Source organism: Acipenser ruthenus, chromosome 48, assembly GCF_902713425.1.
Source record: "Acipenser ruthenus chromosome 48, fAciRut3.2 maternal haplotype, whole genome shotgun sequence".
NCBI classification, from domain to species: domain Eukaryota; kingdom Metazoa; phylum Chordata; class Actinopteri; order Acipenseriformes; family Acipenseridae; genus Acipenser; species Acipenser ruthenus.
The window spans coordinates 455,137-471,292 of record NC_081236.1 but is presented as its reverse complement, the minus strand read 5'-3'; the positions used below and the strand labels follow the sequence as shown (position 1 = coordinate 471,292).

The window sequence follows — 16,156 nt, the reverse complement described above, 5'->3', positions numbered from 1 at the left end:
CTCCAGCTCACAAATATTATTATACAATATCATTTGCTTTTATATAGTGCTCTTCATGTGGACGCTTTACAATACAAAATCAAAATTGCTCGATCAATCCAGCTCACAAATAACTCAAACACAAAACGTTTTTCAGTTTGATTTAAAAGATTCGACCGCGCCAGCATTCCTGCAGCCGACCTGATTAGAACGGGACGTTAGCAAGCAAAATCACCTCATAGGAATGCTAACCCCTAAATCTACCCTCTTCCGCTAAACCTACCTGTGTTACTGTGTTACGGGGCAGCAGTGTGGAGTAGTGGTTAGGGCTCTGGACTCTTGACCGCAGGGTCGTGGGTTCAATCCAAGGTGGGGGACACTGCTGCTGTACCCTTGAGCAAGGAACTTTACCTAGATTGCTCCAGTAAAAACCCAACTGTATAAATGGGGAATTGTATGTAAAAATAATGTGATATCTTGTAACAATTGTAAGTCGCCCTGGATAAGGGTGTCTGCTAAGAAATAAATAATAATAATAATAATAATAATAATAAAGCCAAATGAAATCTGATGAATACATGTTATGCTAACGAAATCTAACATGACATGTATTTCTAGTACCTGTAAGCACTCCCCTGTGTCTCTCTTGCACAGTGGATACTGTTATGCAAGCTGTTAGCGATTTAAAGGTGTCTCTGCAGATCTTAATCCCCATGGCTATAGAGGCAGCGTGGCTCATTATTGCAATGGTCCTGCAAGTACAGCCTGTATGATATACAGACTGTGTGCATGTTGTAGCTTTTTATATCACACAAGTACAGCAGCGTGCACATGTATCAGAACACCCCATGGCTTCCGTGGTGTTGCTGTTTTGAGTATGAAATCAAACCACTGGAACTGAAATTCTTGTCTTCAATAAACCATACATGCAATTTATTTAAAACAGCAAGAGAAAAGGAACACATTATCTTTTTTCGAAGTTGTTTAAGAGGCCTTATTAAAGCACAAAGTGATCTAACGATTTCACACGCGCTCCTGTCGTTTCTGTGTCACTGACCGAAAACTGACACATTCTCACACCCTGAGGCGTTCAGGCAGGTAGGTGTATCAAGGATACAAGCGACACATTTTGAGGTTTTCTCGTGAATCTCCAGCTACAAGGATAAACTAATGCTGTCTTTACAACTTATCCACGGGGTTAGCCTGCCCCCTAGTGTCACAAACAAGCAAGTTCATTTCATGCGTCACAACCGAACACCTCAGTCCTGTGTGTCCTGCACTCAAAAAAAAAATATTCACTGGTTAAAGTCCAGGGGCTTGTAAACAGAAGGTCCCCGGTTCAAATCCCACCTCTGCCACTGACTGACTCACTGTGTGTGACCCTGAGCAAGTCACTTCACCTCTCTGTGCTCCGTCACTGTGGATGAGATGTTAAATCAACGTCCTATTGGAAGTAACTCTGCATATAGGGGCAGCAGTGTGGAGTAGTGGTCAGGGCTCTGGACTCTTGACCGGAGGGTTGTGGGTTCAATCCCAGGTGGGGGGACACTGCTGCTGTACCCTTGACCAATGTACTTTACCTAGATTGCTCCAGTAAAAACTGTATAAATGGGGAATTGTATGTAAAAATAATGTGATATCTTGTAACAATTGTAAGTCGCCCTGGATAAGGGCGTCTGCTAAGAAATAAATAATAAGCCTGCCTCTGTAAAGTGCTTTGTGATGGTGGTCCACTCTGAAAGGCACTATATAAAAATGTATATATATATATATATATATATATATAATTGGACATTCTAAAATTGGGGAGAGTTTTGGGGTAAAATAATTGAACTTTGTTTAATTGTATTTTATTGGTATTTTTTGTTGCTTTTATTAAAACATTACTATGAACAAAAAACAAAAAACAAACATATATTCTTGTGATCGTCTCCTCGCGTTTCCACCCCCCCCTCCTCCTCCTCCTCCTCCTCCTCCTCCTCTCCCATGATTCACTGCTTCCTCCGGCGCCCCGCGTTGCGTGCCTGTTTCTTCTCCTTGCGCGTCCGCTTGCCGCTGTCGGGGGGCGTGCCCGCGGGGCCGCTGGGATTGCTGGCGGCGGTGGTACGGTTGCCGTGCTGTGGCTGGGTGTAATGGTGGGGGTTGACCAGGTGGGGGTGCTGTAGGTTCTGTGCTTGCTGCTGCTCACGTTTGCTGTTCTGGGCGACTTTATAAATCAGGTGGAAGAGGAAACCGTTGGAGTACCTGCGAAAAACTCTGCATTATCAACTGCTGCTGCTGCTGCTGCTGCAGAGTCACTTCCAATAGGAGCTCGTTTGTTTGACGTCTCGTCCGAAGGACGGAGCACAAGGAGGTTCAGTGACTCGCTCAGGGTCACACACAGGGGCTGAGCCGGGATTTGAACCTCCTGGTATCGAGCCCCTTTCTCTAACCAGTGGACCACCAAACCTCCTTCAAATGTCACCTACAGCTTCAGAAGTTGCCGTGGGGTTAAAGCGTGTGTGCGTGTGTGTGCGTGTGACTCTCGTCTCTCTCCCTCACCATGGCATGTTGTTGTCGCCCCCGGCGACGCGCAGCGGGGAGCGGAAGGGGTTAACCCTGGCCTCGCTGACAGATCCCCCGGTCGCTGTGCTCATGCTCTGCTGGCTCACGGCACAGCTGTACTCGCTGCACTCCGAGAAATAGGCCGGGACCCTCAGGGACTGCGGACACAGAGAAGCACAGACAGGGGGCGCTAAGGAGCCGTTTCGCTCGGATCTCTGATGGACTCTGTTCATTCGCGCTCTGAGCTGATCAGTTACTCAATGCTATGGACTCAGTTTCCTCTAGTTTTACACTCGGTAACACTGGAGGCACTAGAGCCCAAACGCTGCTCTGCTTGACTCAGTTTAGTTTCAGTAACACTGATGAAGGCACTAGAGCCCAAACGCTGGTCTGCTTGACTCAGTTTAGTTTCAATAACACTGATGAAGGCACTAGAGCCCAAACGCTGGTCTGCTTGACTCAGTTTAGTTTCAATAACACTGATGAAGGCACTGGAGCCCAAACGCTGGTCTGCTTGACTCAGTTTAGTTTCAATAACACTGATGAAGGCACTAGAGCCCAAACGCTGGTCTGCTTGACTCAGTTTAGTTTCAGTAACACTGATGAAGGCACTAGAGCCCAAACGCTGGTCTGCTTGACTCAGTTTAGTTTCAATAACCCTGATGAAGGCACTAGAGCCCAAATGCTGGTCTGCTTGACTCAGTTTAGTTTCAATAACCCTGATGAAGGCACTAGAGCCCTATCGCTGGTCTGCTGGCCTCGTTGTCTGTGCATACCTGCAGTCTGGGTAGGGAGCTGATCCAGGTGTCACTGAGTCCAAAGCCACAGTTAAACCCTGCAGGTCGACAAAGAGACACACCTTCAGCTAGGATTGCACGATAACAACATTTTCAATGAAAATACTCATCACAATCCCAGTTAGCTCCAACTCCAAGACAGTCAAGACTATCCAGGGATGGAAATAAGACTCCTGTTGCGTAGCAGTTTCACCCATTCCAGGTTTTACTATGAGCTTGATTCGCCACTGTGTGTCTAGGCAACAAACTCAGGTGTGTCTTATTATTAGACTCCTAGTAAAATCAGGGGTGGATCAAACCGCGATTTTCATCCCTTCTAGTATTTAAAACACGCCCCTGCCAGCCCCACCCCCCCCCCTCGTTGAACTCACCAATCACAAGGTCAGGCTTGGGTCCCTGCAGCATGTGATAGGGCCGGGAGTAACCTTTGACCCGGACGATCCTCTTGTCCGTTTTCTCCTCGGAGACGAAGTTGGGGTGCACCAGAGTCACGTGACCATCCTGGTTTGGGGAGAAAAGCGTGCTTTCACAGTCACACTTCTGCCTATTCAGTTTAATCTGCGTGTTTTAGCAAAATGGTCTATTGTCAAATGACCCAGCGACTGTTTCGCTGATTTCGCTCTTAAAGGGGAAGCTGTATTGGCCGTACCTTCCTCTGCAGGACCGCCTGCTGTTCGTCGGCTTCTTTCGGCAGTGCCTCCCCCACGAATTGGATCTCAAAGGCCACGTGTGGCAGCAGGACGGACAGCTCCTGGATAAGGACAGAGGCGGGCAGCTTCGGTTACTCACACTGACCACAGGCTGGGCCGCGCTTCAGTCTGAGCCTGACTGTGTGACTCCCCCCTGCACACCACGCGGCCGTGCCTTTACCAGGGGAGACCCTCGGGGACCCCTGCGCTCCCCTGACTGTGTGACTCCCCCCTGCACACCACGCGGCCGTGCCTTTACCAGGGGAGACCCTCGGGGACCTCTGCGCTCCCCTGACTGTGTGACTCCCCCCTGCACACCACACGGCCGTGCCTTTACCAGGGGAGACCCTCGGGGACCACAACTTCTATTTAAAGAATCAGAAGAGAAGGGAAGGGGCAGGGAAGGGGAGTCTCTTACCCAGAACACCAGAAGCATGTCGAACTCCTTTGCTCCTTCTATGATGTGGATCTTCAGGGACTGCTTAGTCAGGATATTGAGCTCAGGGACTGTGGCAGATGGGACACAGAGAACAAGGCTGTCAGTGGCTGAGCTCTGCAGAGGCTACACCCCGCACGAGGGTGCCGTGGCTATTCCACCAAGGAGAACGAGCCCCAATAACCCGGGTGAGCCCCCAGAGTTGTGTACCCTCCTGTGAAAGAAACACAGCACTCTGCAAAGCTTCAGGAAGGATTCTGTTTATACAATTTTGGAAGAGAAAGAAAAACCTAAATTCGAAAAATGACACCCAGCTGTGGTTTTGCTTGGCTTGGACGTGGTTCAGTCTGTCGGATTTTGAACGAAGGAAAAGTCTAGAGCACGGGTTCTAGAGCCAGGGTTCTAGCGTATGGGTTCTAGAGCAATCTTTTTATAGAGCTGTGTTGCTATGAAAGTCCCTCTTATTAAAGAACAATGCGATATTCTGTGATGTTTAAAATCTACAGCTCTGCATCATCTAGAATCTTAGGATTGAGACATTAATTAAACTATATGAACATAATTTAGATCATTTATTCAACATCATGTTATCAAATAAACTACAAAATGATATCGCAAAAAAAAAAAAAGTCTGTACCGGAAGCCATAATAGCAGTACAGTAATATTTCATGTTAGATTTGGAAATTTAATTTTTCGGTCTTTTCGTTCAGCACGTGGAAAACTACACAGCGTTGTGTGATTCAACATGTTAACATTATCCAGCAGGTTTCATTCCACTTTATGAAGCAGGATTAGTTAATTCTATATAGGGGGGGATGCTAAAGTTTTGGCCAGAGCTGTGGACGTATTGAAGGCAGAGCCAGGTTTCTGCAGAGGTGTGAAGGGAGATGGGACACTCACAGTGGTGCGGGGCGAGGGAGGTGATGATGTAATAGATGGTCAGCGGGCAGGAGAGCAGAGCCGCCACGGGAGAGTCGAGATCAAACCCGCGCCACGCGTAATAATCACTCCACGAGGCTGAGAGAGAGGGGAGAGGGGGGGAGAGATAGGGAGGGAGGGAGCAGATAATGACAACGGGAGAGGGGGAGAGAGAGCGGCTGTCAAATTGCTTGATATGATGCTTTTAAATGTAATTCTTTTTCTTCGGTATTTGAGAAAATAAACACTGAGGTGACCAGAGAGATGGAAAGAGAGAGATGGAGAGATGGAGAGAGAGGGAGAGATGGAGAGGTGGAGAGATGGAGAGAGAGAGATGGAGAGGTGGAGAGATGGAGAGAGATGGAGAAAGAGATGGAGAAAGAAAGATGGAGAGAGATGGAGAGATGGAGAGAGAGAGATGGAGAGATGGAGAGATGGAGAGGTGGAGAGATGGAGAGAGAGAGATGGAGAGAGATGGACAGGTGGAGAGATGGAGAGAGATGGAGAGGTGGAGAGAGATGGAGAGATGGAGAGATGAAGAGAGATGGAGAGGTGGAGAGAGATGGAGAAATGGAGAGAGATGGAGAGGTGGAGAGATGGAGAGAGAGAGAGATGGAGAGGTGGAGAGAGAGAGAGGTGGAGAGATGGAGAGAGAGAGAGATGGAGAGGTGGAGAGAGAGAGAGGTGGAGAGATGGAGAGAGATGGAGAGATGGAGAGAGATGGACAGGTGGAGAGATGGAGAGATGGAGATGGAGAGTGATGGAGAGATGGAGAGAGATGGAGAGGTGGAGAGATGGAGAGAGAGAGATGGAGAGATGGAGAGATGGAGAGGTGGAGAGAGATGGAGAGATGGAGAGATGGAGAGAGAGAGATGGAGAGATGGAGAGATGGAGAGGTGGAGAGAGATGGAGAGATGGAGAGAGATGGGGAGGTGGAGAGAGATGGAGAGATGGAGAGAGATGGGGAGGTGGAGAGAGATGGGGAGGTGGAGAGAGATGGAGAGATGGAGAGGTGGAGAGAGATGGAGAGGTGGAGAGAGATGGAGGTGGAGAGATGGAGAGATGGAGAGAGATGGAGAGATGGAGAGAGATGGAGAGGTGGAGAGAGATGGAGAGATGGAGAGGAGAGATGGAGAGAGATGGAGAGATGGAGAGATGGAGAGGTGGAGAGATGGAGAGGTGGAGAGAGATGGAGAGATGGAGAGATGGAGAGAGATGGAGAGGTGGAGAGAGATGGAGAGATGGAGAGAAGGAGAGAGATGGAGAGATGGAGAGGTGGGATATTTACTCAGGGGTGCTTTGACACTGGGACCCGCGACTGGGACAGTCTGCATCAGGATCCTTCCTTCCTTCTTCAGGGGGGCATAAGGGTTCATCCTTCCTGGAGGGGGGCGGGGCGTAAATACGGAAATCAACCAATCACCTGTACGCATTTATCAACATTCCAGTGCATGCAGTCTGCAGTGATGTCATCCCAATGCACAGAACACAGGGCACCGTTCTAAGGTTATTTAAATGCAAAACAATGAATGGTGCTGCCATGGGTTACAAGGTTATAATTGCATCACAGGGTTCTGGTGAGGAAAAATCCTTCATAGTGATTGGTTGAATTCCCACAGGTGTGCCGTACGAACCTCGGAAACAGACGGGGGTGCACTCAGTGCTGGGATCCCAAAAAGGCAGCAGCTCATAGTTGAAGGCTTGGACCAGCATGCTTTGCTTCGCCCAGTACCCACAATTCAGTGCTCTGGAGGACAGGAAGCGCTCCTGGTCGAAGGTGTCAGAGGTCACTTCTGTGAGGGAATTAAATATCATGACATTTTTAGTGCAGAGAAATCATCCATTTTTTACCATTAAAAATAAAACAGCCCAGACTATAACACACAGTGGGTTCGGTGGTCTGGTGGTTAAAGAAAGGGGCTTGAAACCTGGAGGTTCAAATCCCGGCTCAGCCACTGACTCCCTGCGTGTGACCCTGAGCGAGTCACTGAACCTCCTTGTGCTCCGTCCTTCGGATGAGACGTCAAACAAACGAGCTCCTATTGGAAGTGACTCTGCAGCAGCAGTTGTTGATGATGCAGAGTTCACCCTCCTAGTCTCTGTAAGTCGCTTTGGATAAAAGCATCTGCTAAATGATGAATTAATAATTATTATTATTAAGACTGTACCTTGTGTGAAGGTGAAGGGTAAGTTTGCCAGCAGCTTCTCGCGGGTCATGTAGCCCTGCAGCTTGGAGCACCAGTTTTGGTGACTGACGTCATCAGGGGTCTTTACCCAGTCGATTTTCTGGCATTTTTCAGAGCAATAAAACACAGCCCGGCACTTGACACTGTACGGAGGGAAGGGGGAGACAGAGAGAGGGAGAGGAGGACAGCAGGGTGGAGGCAGAGGTAGAGAGAGAGAGATAAGGGGGGTGAAAAAGGGAGCACGAGACAGAGAGGGAGAGAGAGAGGGGGAGGCAGAGGTAGAGAGAGAGAGAAGAGGGTGAAAGAGGGAGAGGAGAGAGGGAGAGCGAGACAGAGAGAGGAAGAGAGAGATGGGATAAGTTTCCCCATGTCCACTGTCATCATTTTAGGGTTACCCACTTCGAACCACAGTGCTGAAATAGAAAAACCAACACACACACCCTCTCTCCCTCTCTCTCTCCCTCTCTCTCTCTCCCTCTCCCTCTCTCTCTCCCTATCCCTATCTCTCTCTCTCTCTCTCCCTCCCTCTCTCTCTCTCTCTCTCTCTCTCTCTGTGGGTTCCTCGCCTTACCAGAGTGTTAGCGTGGCCTCGAAGCCACGTTTCTTACACACGTGACACGCTCGGAGGTGCGCGGAGCTCAGGGTGAAGCCTTCTGTGGGACCCCAGCCCCGGAGGCACGGTGTGGACAGAACCACCCCCAGACGCGACAGACAGGAGCCCTCCTGCAGGAGACTGGGGGAGGGGGGAGGGAATCAGCTGTGAGTTTGTTGTAATGAGAAACTGTAGTACATCTCTAAATCTGTACAGCAGTAAGTCACTCCCGGGTAAGCAGCCACGTCTTGTTTAAAAGGAGATTCAAAAGAAGCCGCGTCTCACCGGTGCACTTGCGCGTCCCCCACTGCCATGCTCTCTGGTCTTCGGGGCTCCCCGCCGCTCAGCGGGGTCTCCATGCAGCGGCACAGCAGCCCCGCGATAATCTCCGGCAGAGCGCCCGCCGGCTCCCCGAACTCAAACCCCAGGAGAGCGCCGCGCTCGTCGGTCACAAACAGGAGCCGCGGCTGAGCTGTGAGAGTGGCAGAGACAAGCAGGCAGTGGCTTAAAACACCGTATATGACGACCTCTTCCAGTCTTCATATGGGAGGCAGCTACAATGGGGTGAGGCTGGCAGAATGGGGCCACACAGTATGCTAACTATACCCTAAATGATCTCCAATGGCAATGCAGACAGACAATGACGCGACAATGGCAAGGCAACGGTTCTGTATTATAAAAGGGCTAATGGTAGCACTTACAATGGGATGCCATTGGTAGAATGGGACCACAGTGTGCTAACTATACCCTCAATGATCTTCAATGGCAATGCAATAATGGTTCTGTATTATAATGAGGGGCAATGGTAGCACAAGTATAGGGCTGATACAATGGGATGAGGCTGCCATTGGTAGAATGGGACCACAGTGTGCTAACTATACCCTCAATGATCTTCAATGGCAAACATGAATTATTTATTATGGAAGTTGATATTATGGAATATTTGTATATTTGCATAAAACATTTTGTCTGTTCTTGTTTTAGTATTCATGTGTATCAAATCTTATGTAAGCCCCTTCAAATGTTAGCTTTAAGATCATTTTTTTAACCTTTTCCTGCATGGCTACCTCAATGGAGACAAACGGATGGGAGACATAAATATGCGTCCGGATCGAGATATGAGAATGCGATTTTTTTCCCATATAAACAATTACAAACAAATTTAAATACAATATATATATATATATATATATATATATATATATATATATATATATATATATATAGTGTCCAAAACTACTTTTTCAGCTATTTAAAACAAATGAAAGGCATAATAATAATAATAATAATAATAATAATAATAATAATAATAATAATAATAATAATAATCATCATCACTGACGGTACTGCGCTCCGTGCTGGTTGCCCGTGGAAACGTAGCTCCGCAGCTCCTGGGCGCTCAGCAGAGCCTCGCTGTCCCTCAATAAGCGCTCGTCCAGCGGCTGTGCGTGCCCGCTGACCGAGCCGCTGAGGACGTGCAGAATCCAACGCGGGCTGGCGGCGTCAACCGGGAGACCGGCGCAGCGGTCCTCTCTCCCGGCCAGACCCACCGCGGCTCCCAGTCCGGCAGCCTCCACCAGGTAAGCTCGGTACCAGCGGAACATAGAGTCGGTAAAATCCACCAGGGCGTCGCGGTATCCCGTTACAAACTCCATGAGTACTGGAAGAAGAACGGATTATAGAATCATTTTTTATTTTCCTTTGGTAGAATAATTTTGATTCGTTTTTTCATAAACCAAAACACACATTATTATTATTATTATTATTATTATTATTATTATTATTATTATTATTATTAAGCATATTGCTGCTTAAAGAACACAATTAAAATGTTCAAATATTAAATTATATATATATATATATATATATATATATATATATATATATATATATATATATATAGATAGATAGATAGATAGATAGATATCATGTTTATTATTATTGAATTTGTACAAAACCAATTAGAACGGATCTCATATCGCGAAAGTTAATATTTAATAATATTGTTAAGAGGAGGGTCAAAACCTTAAAAAAGAAAATCGACTCACTTTTTAATTGTTTTAAAAAAAAAAAACAACAAACATTTGATTTAAAAAGTCTACGGGTGTCAGTTGAGATGTGGTCTTGTTTGCGCATCGCAGTTAACCCGGCCGACCTGACTGAGATCAGTCGATTCAATGGGACGTTATCAAGCAAAAATCATCCCAAAGCAATGGGGCGACCTTCTAACCCCTAAATCTACCCCCTACCCCTAAACCTGATGTCTACAACCAACCTAATCTCAACCCCTAAACCTAATCTCAACCCCTAAACCTAACTGTTATTAAACTATTATTTCAACACCGCTTGTTTAGCGCCCTCTAGCGGCTCCTATATCGGCGATATCCATTAAGGCGCTTGATCTGATCCTATACCTGCTGGGAGCGATTGGTACCTACTGGCTCAATCCTATGGGATGATCTTTGCTTGATAATGTCCCATTGAATCGACTGATGTCAATCGGATCGGGTGTCAAATACAAATACAGTTTATCGATTAGAAGCCGAAATGTATATCTAATGATGTATATGTTGAATATATTGTTATATTTATCATGACCATGTATTACTTTGAATGTATTGTTTGTGGTACAGTACTTGTGTTCTCTAAGCAGTAATGTTGATATTATTATTATTATTATTATTATTATTATTATTATTATCATTGTTATTTTTTGTTTTATGAAAGATAAATACAAATGATTATATGACAAAAAAAGCTGATAGATTTTTTAAAAAGAAACAAAACAAAATTAGCATATAACATTGCACCTTTTAGTAAATAACGATATATAGATACGATAGATATATAGATACGATATAGATATTTAAATCTAAAAAAAAAAATTCAACAAAATTCAACAGTTTTTTTTGTTAATTCCACGTTACCGTTACGGCTGAAACTTTAGGAAAACAATTTAGAAAAGACTTCAGACAGGTCGGTCTCTCTCTCTCTCTCTCTCTCTCTCTCTCTCTCTCTCTCTCTCTCGGACAATGTTCTGAAACTTTACTAAAAGGATTCGAAGGAAAATATTATTTTTCTAATATCTGTGACGTCTGTATACAAAATGTATACTGCCGGCTGTGCGTTGAAGTGAAGAACTGCGTCATTGCGCACGTTTTCACGTGCGTACATATAGAACTTCAAGCAGAGGCAACACAACGCTGTGAAAACCATTCAAATAACCGCCTTTAACTCTTTCACGGCTGTCCAACCATGGTCCTACGGGGGCTAGTCCACACAAAATGAGAAAATTAACCTACTTCAGGGTCTGGCTGGCGTTTTAATTGCTTTAATTAAACAATTTAGAGCAAGGTTTGAACAATGATCCACCGTGGGCCACCCCTGCATTTGCGTCATCCACATGTCCCTATAATACAGGGGTGCACAATTCCGGTCCTGGAGGGCCGATGTCCCTCCTGGCTTTTGTGCCAACCTTGCCCTAAATTACTTAATTGGACCAATTATTACCAATTATTGGTCTAATTAAGTAATTTAGAGCACAGTTGGAACAAAAGCCAGGAGGGATCCGGCCCTCCAGGACCGGAATTGTGCACCCCTGCTATAATATAAAGTCTAAATATATATTTATTAAATCCGTCCCCATGCATGAAAGGGTTAATTGGAAATTAAAATCCCACGTGCAAATCAATTAGGTTCCACGTGCAGCCCGCCTAACCTCGCTAGTATAAAACAAGCCGGCTGTGCGCTGGGAAGATACGTGGATTTGGTTCTTTATTCGGTAACGATGGGTCATACAGCAAGTGCCAAGTATTTGCTTTTCACGCTGGCCGTGCTTGGCTCGCTCCGCGGCGGAGCCAGCTCACCCTGGCTCGGTTCTCAACCACTTAGCAAAGCTAACTCCGGTAGTGCCGTTGTGAATTACCCGACCCCGTCTTCAGAACTACAGCAACCCGGATTCCGAGCGCTGCTCCCGCAGACTGTCGCGGCGCAGTGCGGGGAGTCTAGGGTCGTGGTGACGGTAAAGCGGGATCTGTTCGGTATCGGTCAGCTCATCAAGGCTTCTGATGTCCGCCTGGGAAGCTGCGGGGTTACGCGGCTGGATGATGCGACGCAGAGCGTGGTTTTTGATGCGCAGTTGCAGGAGTGCGGCAGTACTCTGATGGTAAAAGCGGTTGCACAGTCACAAAGGAATGTATTTAGCTCGGTATGCAGGGTGAATTTAATAATGCACTTTTTTTCCTATCTAGATGGTCCAGGACACGCTGGTTTACAGTTTCACCCTCAGCTACAGCCCGACCCCCAATTCTAACCTGCCTATAGTGAGAACCAACGCCGCTCAAGTTGGCATCGAGTGCCGCTATTTGAGGTGAGCGCAGCTGACTGTCCTTATAGGAATAGTTTCGACCGTCAAACTACCTACAGTTCCAATACATCTTAAGATAGCAAATATACAGGGTATAATTTTAAACTTTGATATCCACGTGAGACCGTCTTGTAACACTTTAGTTACAAGCTATTTGATTGAGTTTGATGCGTTTTATAAGTTGTTCCGGTCCCCTGCAACGCACTGAATACATAGTGTAGATTTTCGGACGAGTCAGTGCGCGCGTCACTCCACGCGTGTGAAGTCGTGGGTTTGGTAACTGTCCCGTTCTTTTTTTTTCTGCCTTCTCAGTTTATTGTTGGCAGGGAAAATATTTGTACTTTCAATGTCTTATTTGTTGGGGGGTGGGGGGAATATCATGTGTAAATATTTATACCCAAATTACACTTGTGCTGCGTCTCGTAAAGCGCACTGTCTCTGGTTTTCTAGCTACTGCGCATGATCGTGTTTCTCCATACATTAGAGCAGCGGTCTCCAGCCCTGGTCATGGAGTTGCTGTGGCTGTTTTTCAACCAATCTGTTAACTGGGCTTAATCAAGATTAACAGGTGTGCCAGATCTTTAGCCACTGTGAGGATAAGCCTGCTGGAGAGGGGCTCTCCAGGACCAGGTTTGGAGACCCCAGTTTCAGAGTAATTCAGGACCCAGCAAACACCTTTGACACTAAATAAGACAAACGCCATCATTCCTGTTGAGAATGGACCAGCATTTAGTCTTAAATTCCGAAAATGAAAAGCAACTGGAAATAGATTTTAAACAAAAAAAAAACAGTATTTAGTCCTATGGAGAGTTTAATGGTGATGGCTGGCTTCCTTGTTTCTGACCCAGGTTGCACAATGTGAGCAGCAATGCGCTGAAACCCACGTGGGTCCCCTTCACCTCCACCAAGCTTGCAGAGGCCGCCCTGGACTTCTCCCTGAGACTGATGACCGGTAAGCCGCTTCCCCTCTCATCCCGAGAGTGCCCTGTCCAGGGAAGACGGCTTCAGACTCCAATATTGCAACCAGCTGGCATTGAACAATTACATTCTGGGGACCAGACTGCAGCTCCCGGCCGTGCATGACTATAGTCAAGTTTTGTATTGCCTAGAAATTAGGATTGAGATTTAAGATGTGTTATTATATGTAATACAAAATAGTGTTAACATGTAATCAAACTACAAAATATTGGGGCAGCAGTGTGGAGTAGTGGTTAGGGCTCTGGACTCTTGACCGGAGGGTTCAATCCCAGGTGGGGGACACTGCTGCTGTACCCTTGAGCAAGGTACTCTACCTAGACTGCTCCAGTAAAAACCCAACTGTATAAATGGGGAATTGTATGTTGGAAGTGTTCTGTATAATGTGAAATCTTGTAATAACTGTAAGTCACCCTGGATAAGGGCGTCTAAGAACTAAATTGCAGAACTATTGGAAGCATAATTAGTAGCATTTCATGTTGGATTTTGAAGTGTCAATTTTTGTTCTTTTTATTAAATACATGAAATTAAAGTGGCATGCAATCCAATATGTTAACGCAGGTTTCATTCAATTATGAAGCAACGTTTAATTCTATAGAGGGATGCCAAGCTTCTGGCTGTGGCTCTAGGCCTAGTTATCTAACAGAATCCTCCTTTCTTTACTAGATGACTGGCTCACCCAGAGGACCTCCAACATCTACTCCCTGGGGGACGTCATGAACATCGAAGCCTCGGTCGACGGGACCAACCACATGTCCCTCCGGCTCTTTGTGGACAACTGTGTGGCCACCATGGTCCCTGATAAGAACGCCAGCCCCCGATACGTCTTCATTGACAACAGCGGGTGAGTGGCTGGCATTTCTTTCCCTTTTGAAATCCAGAAATCTTATTTGGCAGACTCCTTTTATCCAAGATGACTTTTCCCAGGTGTCCCAGTGCAAAACAAGGTTACAGTGCAAAATATTTGCTGTAGTTTTACAGCAAGTGTAACTACTAGAATAGTAAGCCAAGAACTTGTGGTTAAGACTATCCACATTGATGTGATGGTGCATCAGCTCAGTATCCAGTAAGGTGGTGCTTAAGCTTTCTGGTTTCTTGTATTGATGTATTTTAAACCCTGTGTGTCTCTGTAGCTGCCTGGTTGATGCGAAGGTGTCTGGCTCCGGGTCCCGCTTCATGTCTCCCAGAGTGCAGAACACCAAGCTGCAGATGAAGCTTGATGCCTTCAGGTTCTACTCTGATGCCCGGAGCTCCGTGAGTATGAAGATGCACACGGGTGACATCACAATGCAGTGCAGTATGGAGACGTGCACACTGGTGACATCACAATGCAAACTTTTTCTACTGGTAGCTCTAATAGACTGGATAGCTTCTGCACAATAAGACTTGCTGGAATTAACAAATCCCTTTACAGATAAGGTCAGCAGTGTGGAGTAGTGGTTAGGGCTCTGGACTCTTGACCGGAGGGTTGTGGGTTCAATCCCAGGTGGGGGACACTGCTGCTGTACCCTTGAGCAAGGTACTGTACCTAGATTGCTCCAGTAAAAACCCAACTGTATAAATGTGGGAATTGTATGTATAAAAGTGATAGCTTGTCAATTGTAAATCGCCCTGGATTGGTACGTCTGCTAAGAATTTTTTTGTGTTTGTAACCAGATCTACATCACCTGCCACCTGAAAGTTGCGTCTGCTTCCCAGAACATGGACTCCGTGAACAAGGCCTGCTCTTTCGCTACCGGCTCCAGCAGGTAAGTGTCTGAGAGGGGCGTCCTGTCTCCCTGTCCCCTGGGTAAGCTAACCCCTGGGCTCTCCCCTAGGTGGAGCTCTGTGGACGGGAGTGATCAGGTATGCAGCTGCTGCAATACTGGGAGCTGTGCTGCGGGAAGCCCTTCCAGAAAGAGACGAGGGAGAGGAGCGGCTGGCAGCATGGGTGAGGGATCGACGGCTTGGTCTGTGTTTTTTGGGGGGGGGGGAGGTGGGGAAAGGATAATTTGTTTTGTGAACTAGTTCAATGTTTGCCTCTTTCCTTCCAGTTGAGAAGCTAGCACTAGAATGGGAAGGCGATGCTCGTGTCGGACCCCTGATTGTTCTGGAAACTCTGTATGACCTTGATGCCCAGAGTCTCCATCTGAAAACGGAGGACAGTAAATCGCAAGGTAACCGTTCTGTGCCGCAAGATTGAACGAGCAGAGCCTTCTATTTTAAATGTTCCACTGTCCTGGAACTCATGCCCCCTTAACTTGTGTGCCTGCAAGTAGCATTGGCTAATGTAAACAAACTGGTAAGCCAACAAAGCTGACCTACAGGAATGTTGGTTTATGGAAGGATGAAGCGCAAATGTCGCGTTTTTATGGGTGTAAAACTCCACCTGATTTGAGGGGCAAGACTGCTTTACTGGTAACCAGTTGTGCAGGCTTGCACCTACAGTCCCAGTGGTAGCGCCCTGTAACTGACTTGTGTAGGCTGGGATCGAATGTGCTTGATTTCTGTCCTGTGACTCTGTGCCCCTCTCTCCCCAGGCTTCCCTGTTGAGGTTCTGGTCCTGGCTGGTGTGGTTGCTGCTGTGGCTCTGGGCTGCATCGCTGCGCTGGCTGTTGTGCTCTACAGGAGATCTGGCAAACCCACTGTTTGATTTTGTACTTGTCAATGAGAACAATAAACCTGTCACTGAAA

At 46.7% G+C, this 16,156-nt stretch overlaps 2 protein-coding genes across 2 annotated transcripts; one reads left to right on the top strand and one right to left on the bottom strand.

The window, feature by feature from the left end:
- Nucleotides 1-1,970: 1,970 nt before the first annotated feature.
- On the bottom strand, nt 1,971-9,797 carry LOC117404512 (zinc finger MYND domain-containing protein 15-like). The gene is made up of 13 exons (XM_059014486.1): nt 9,485-9,797; nt 8,428-8,614; nt 8,122-8,283; nt 7,533-7,933; nt 6,999-7,157; nt 6,653-6,745; nt 5,347-5,463; nt 4,428-4,516; nt 3,970-4,071; nt 3,692-3,821; nt 3,300-3,358; nt 2,521-2,681; nt 1,971-2,223 (listed from the first exon to the last, which is right to left on the bottom strand). Exons 1-13 carry the CDS (start codon nt 9,795-9,797, stop codon nt 1,971-1,973), a joined length of 2,226 nt encoding a protein of 741 aa, XP_058870469.1.
- A 2,093-nt stretch (nt 9,798-11,890) lies between these two features.
- LOC117404511 (zona pellucida sperm-binding protein 3-like) lies at nt 11,891-16,156 on the top strand. Its single transcript, XM_034007378.3, has 9 exons — nt 11,891-12,307; nt 12,393-12,511; nt 13,357-13,460; nt 14,150-14,327; nt 14,617-14,737; nt 15,140-15,231; nt 15,301-15,413; nt 15,517-15,639; nt 16,003-16,156. The coding sequence occupies exons 1-9, from the start codon at nt 11,930-11,932 to the stop codon at nt 16,113-16,115; spliced, it is 1,341 nt and encodes a 446-aa protein (XP_033863269.3). The 5' UTR covers nt 11,891-11,929; the 3' UTR covers nt 16,116-16,156.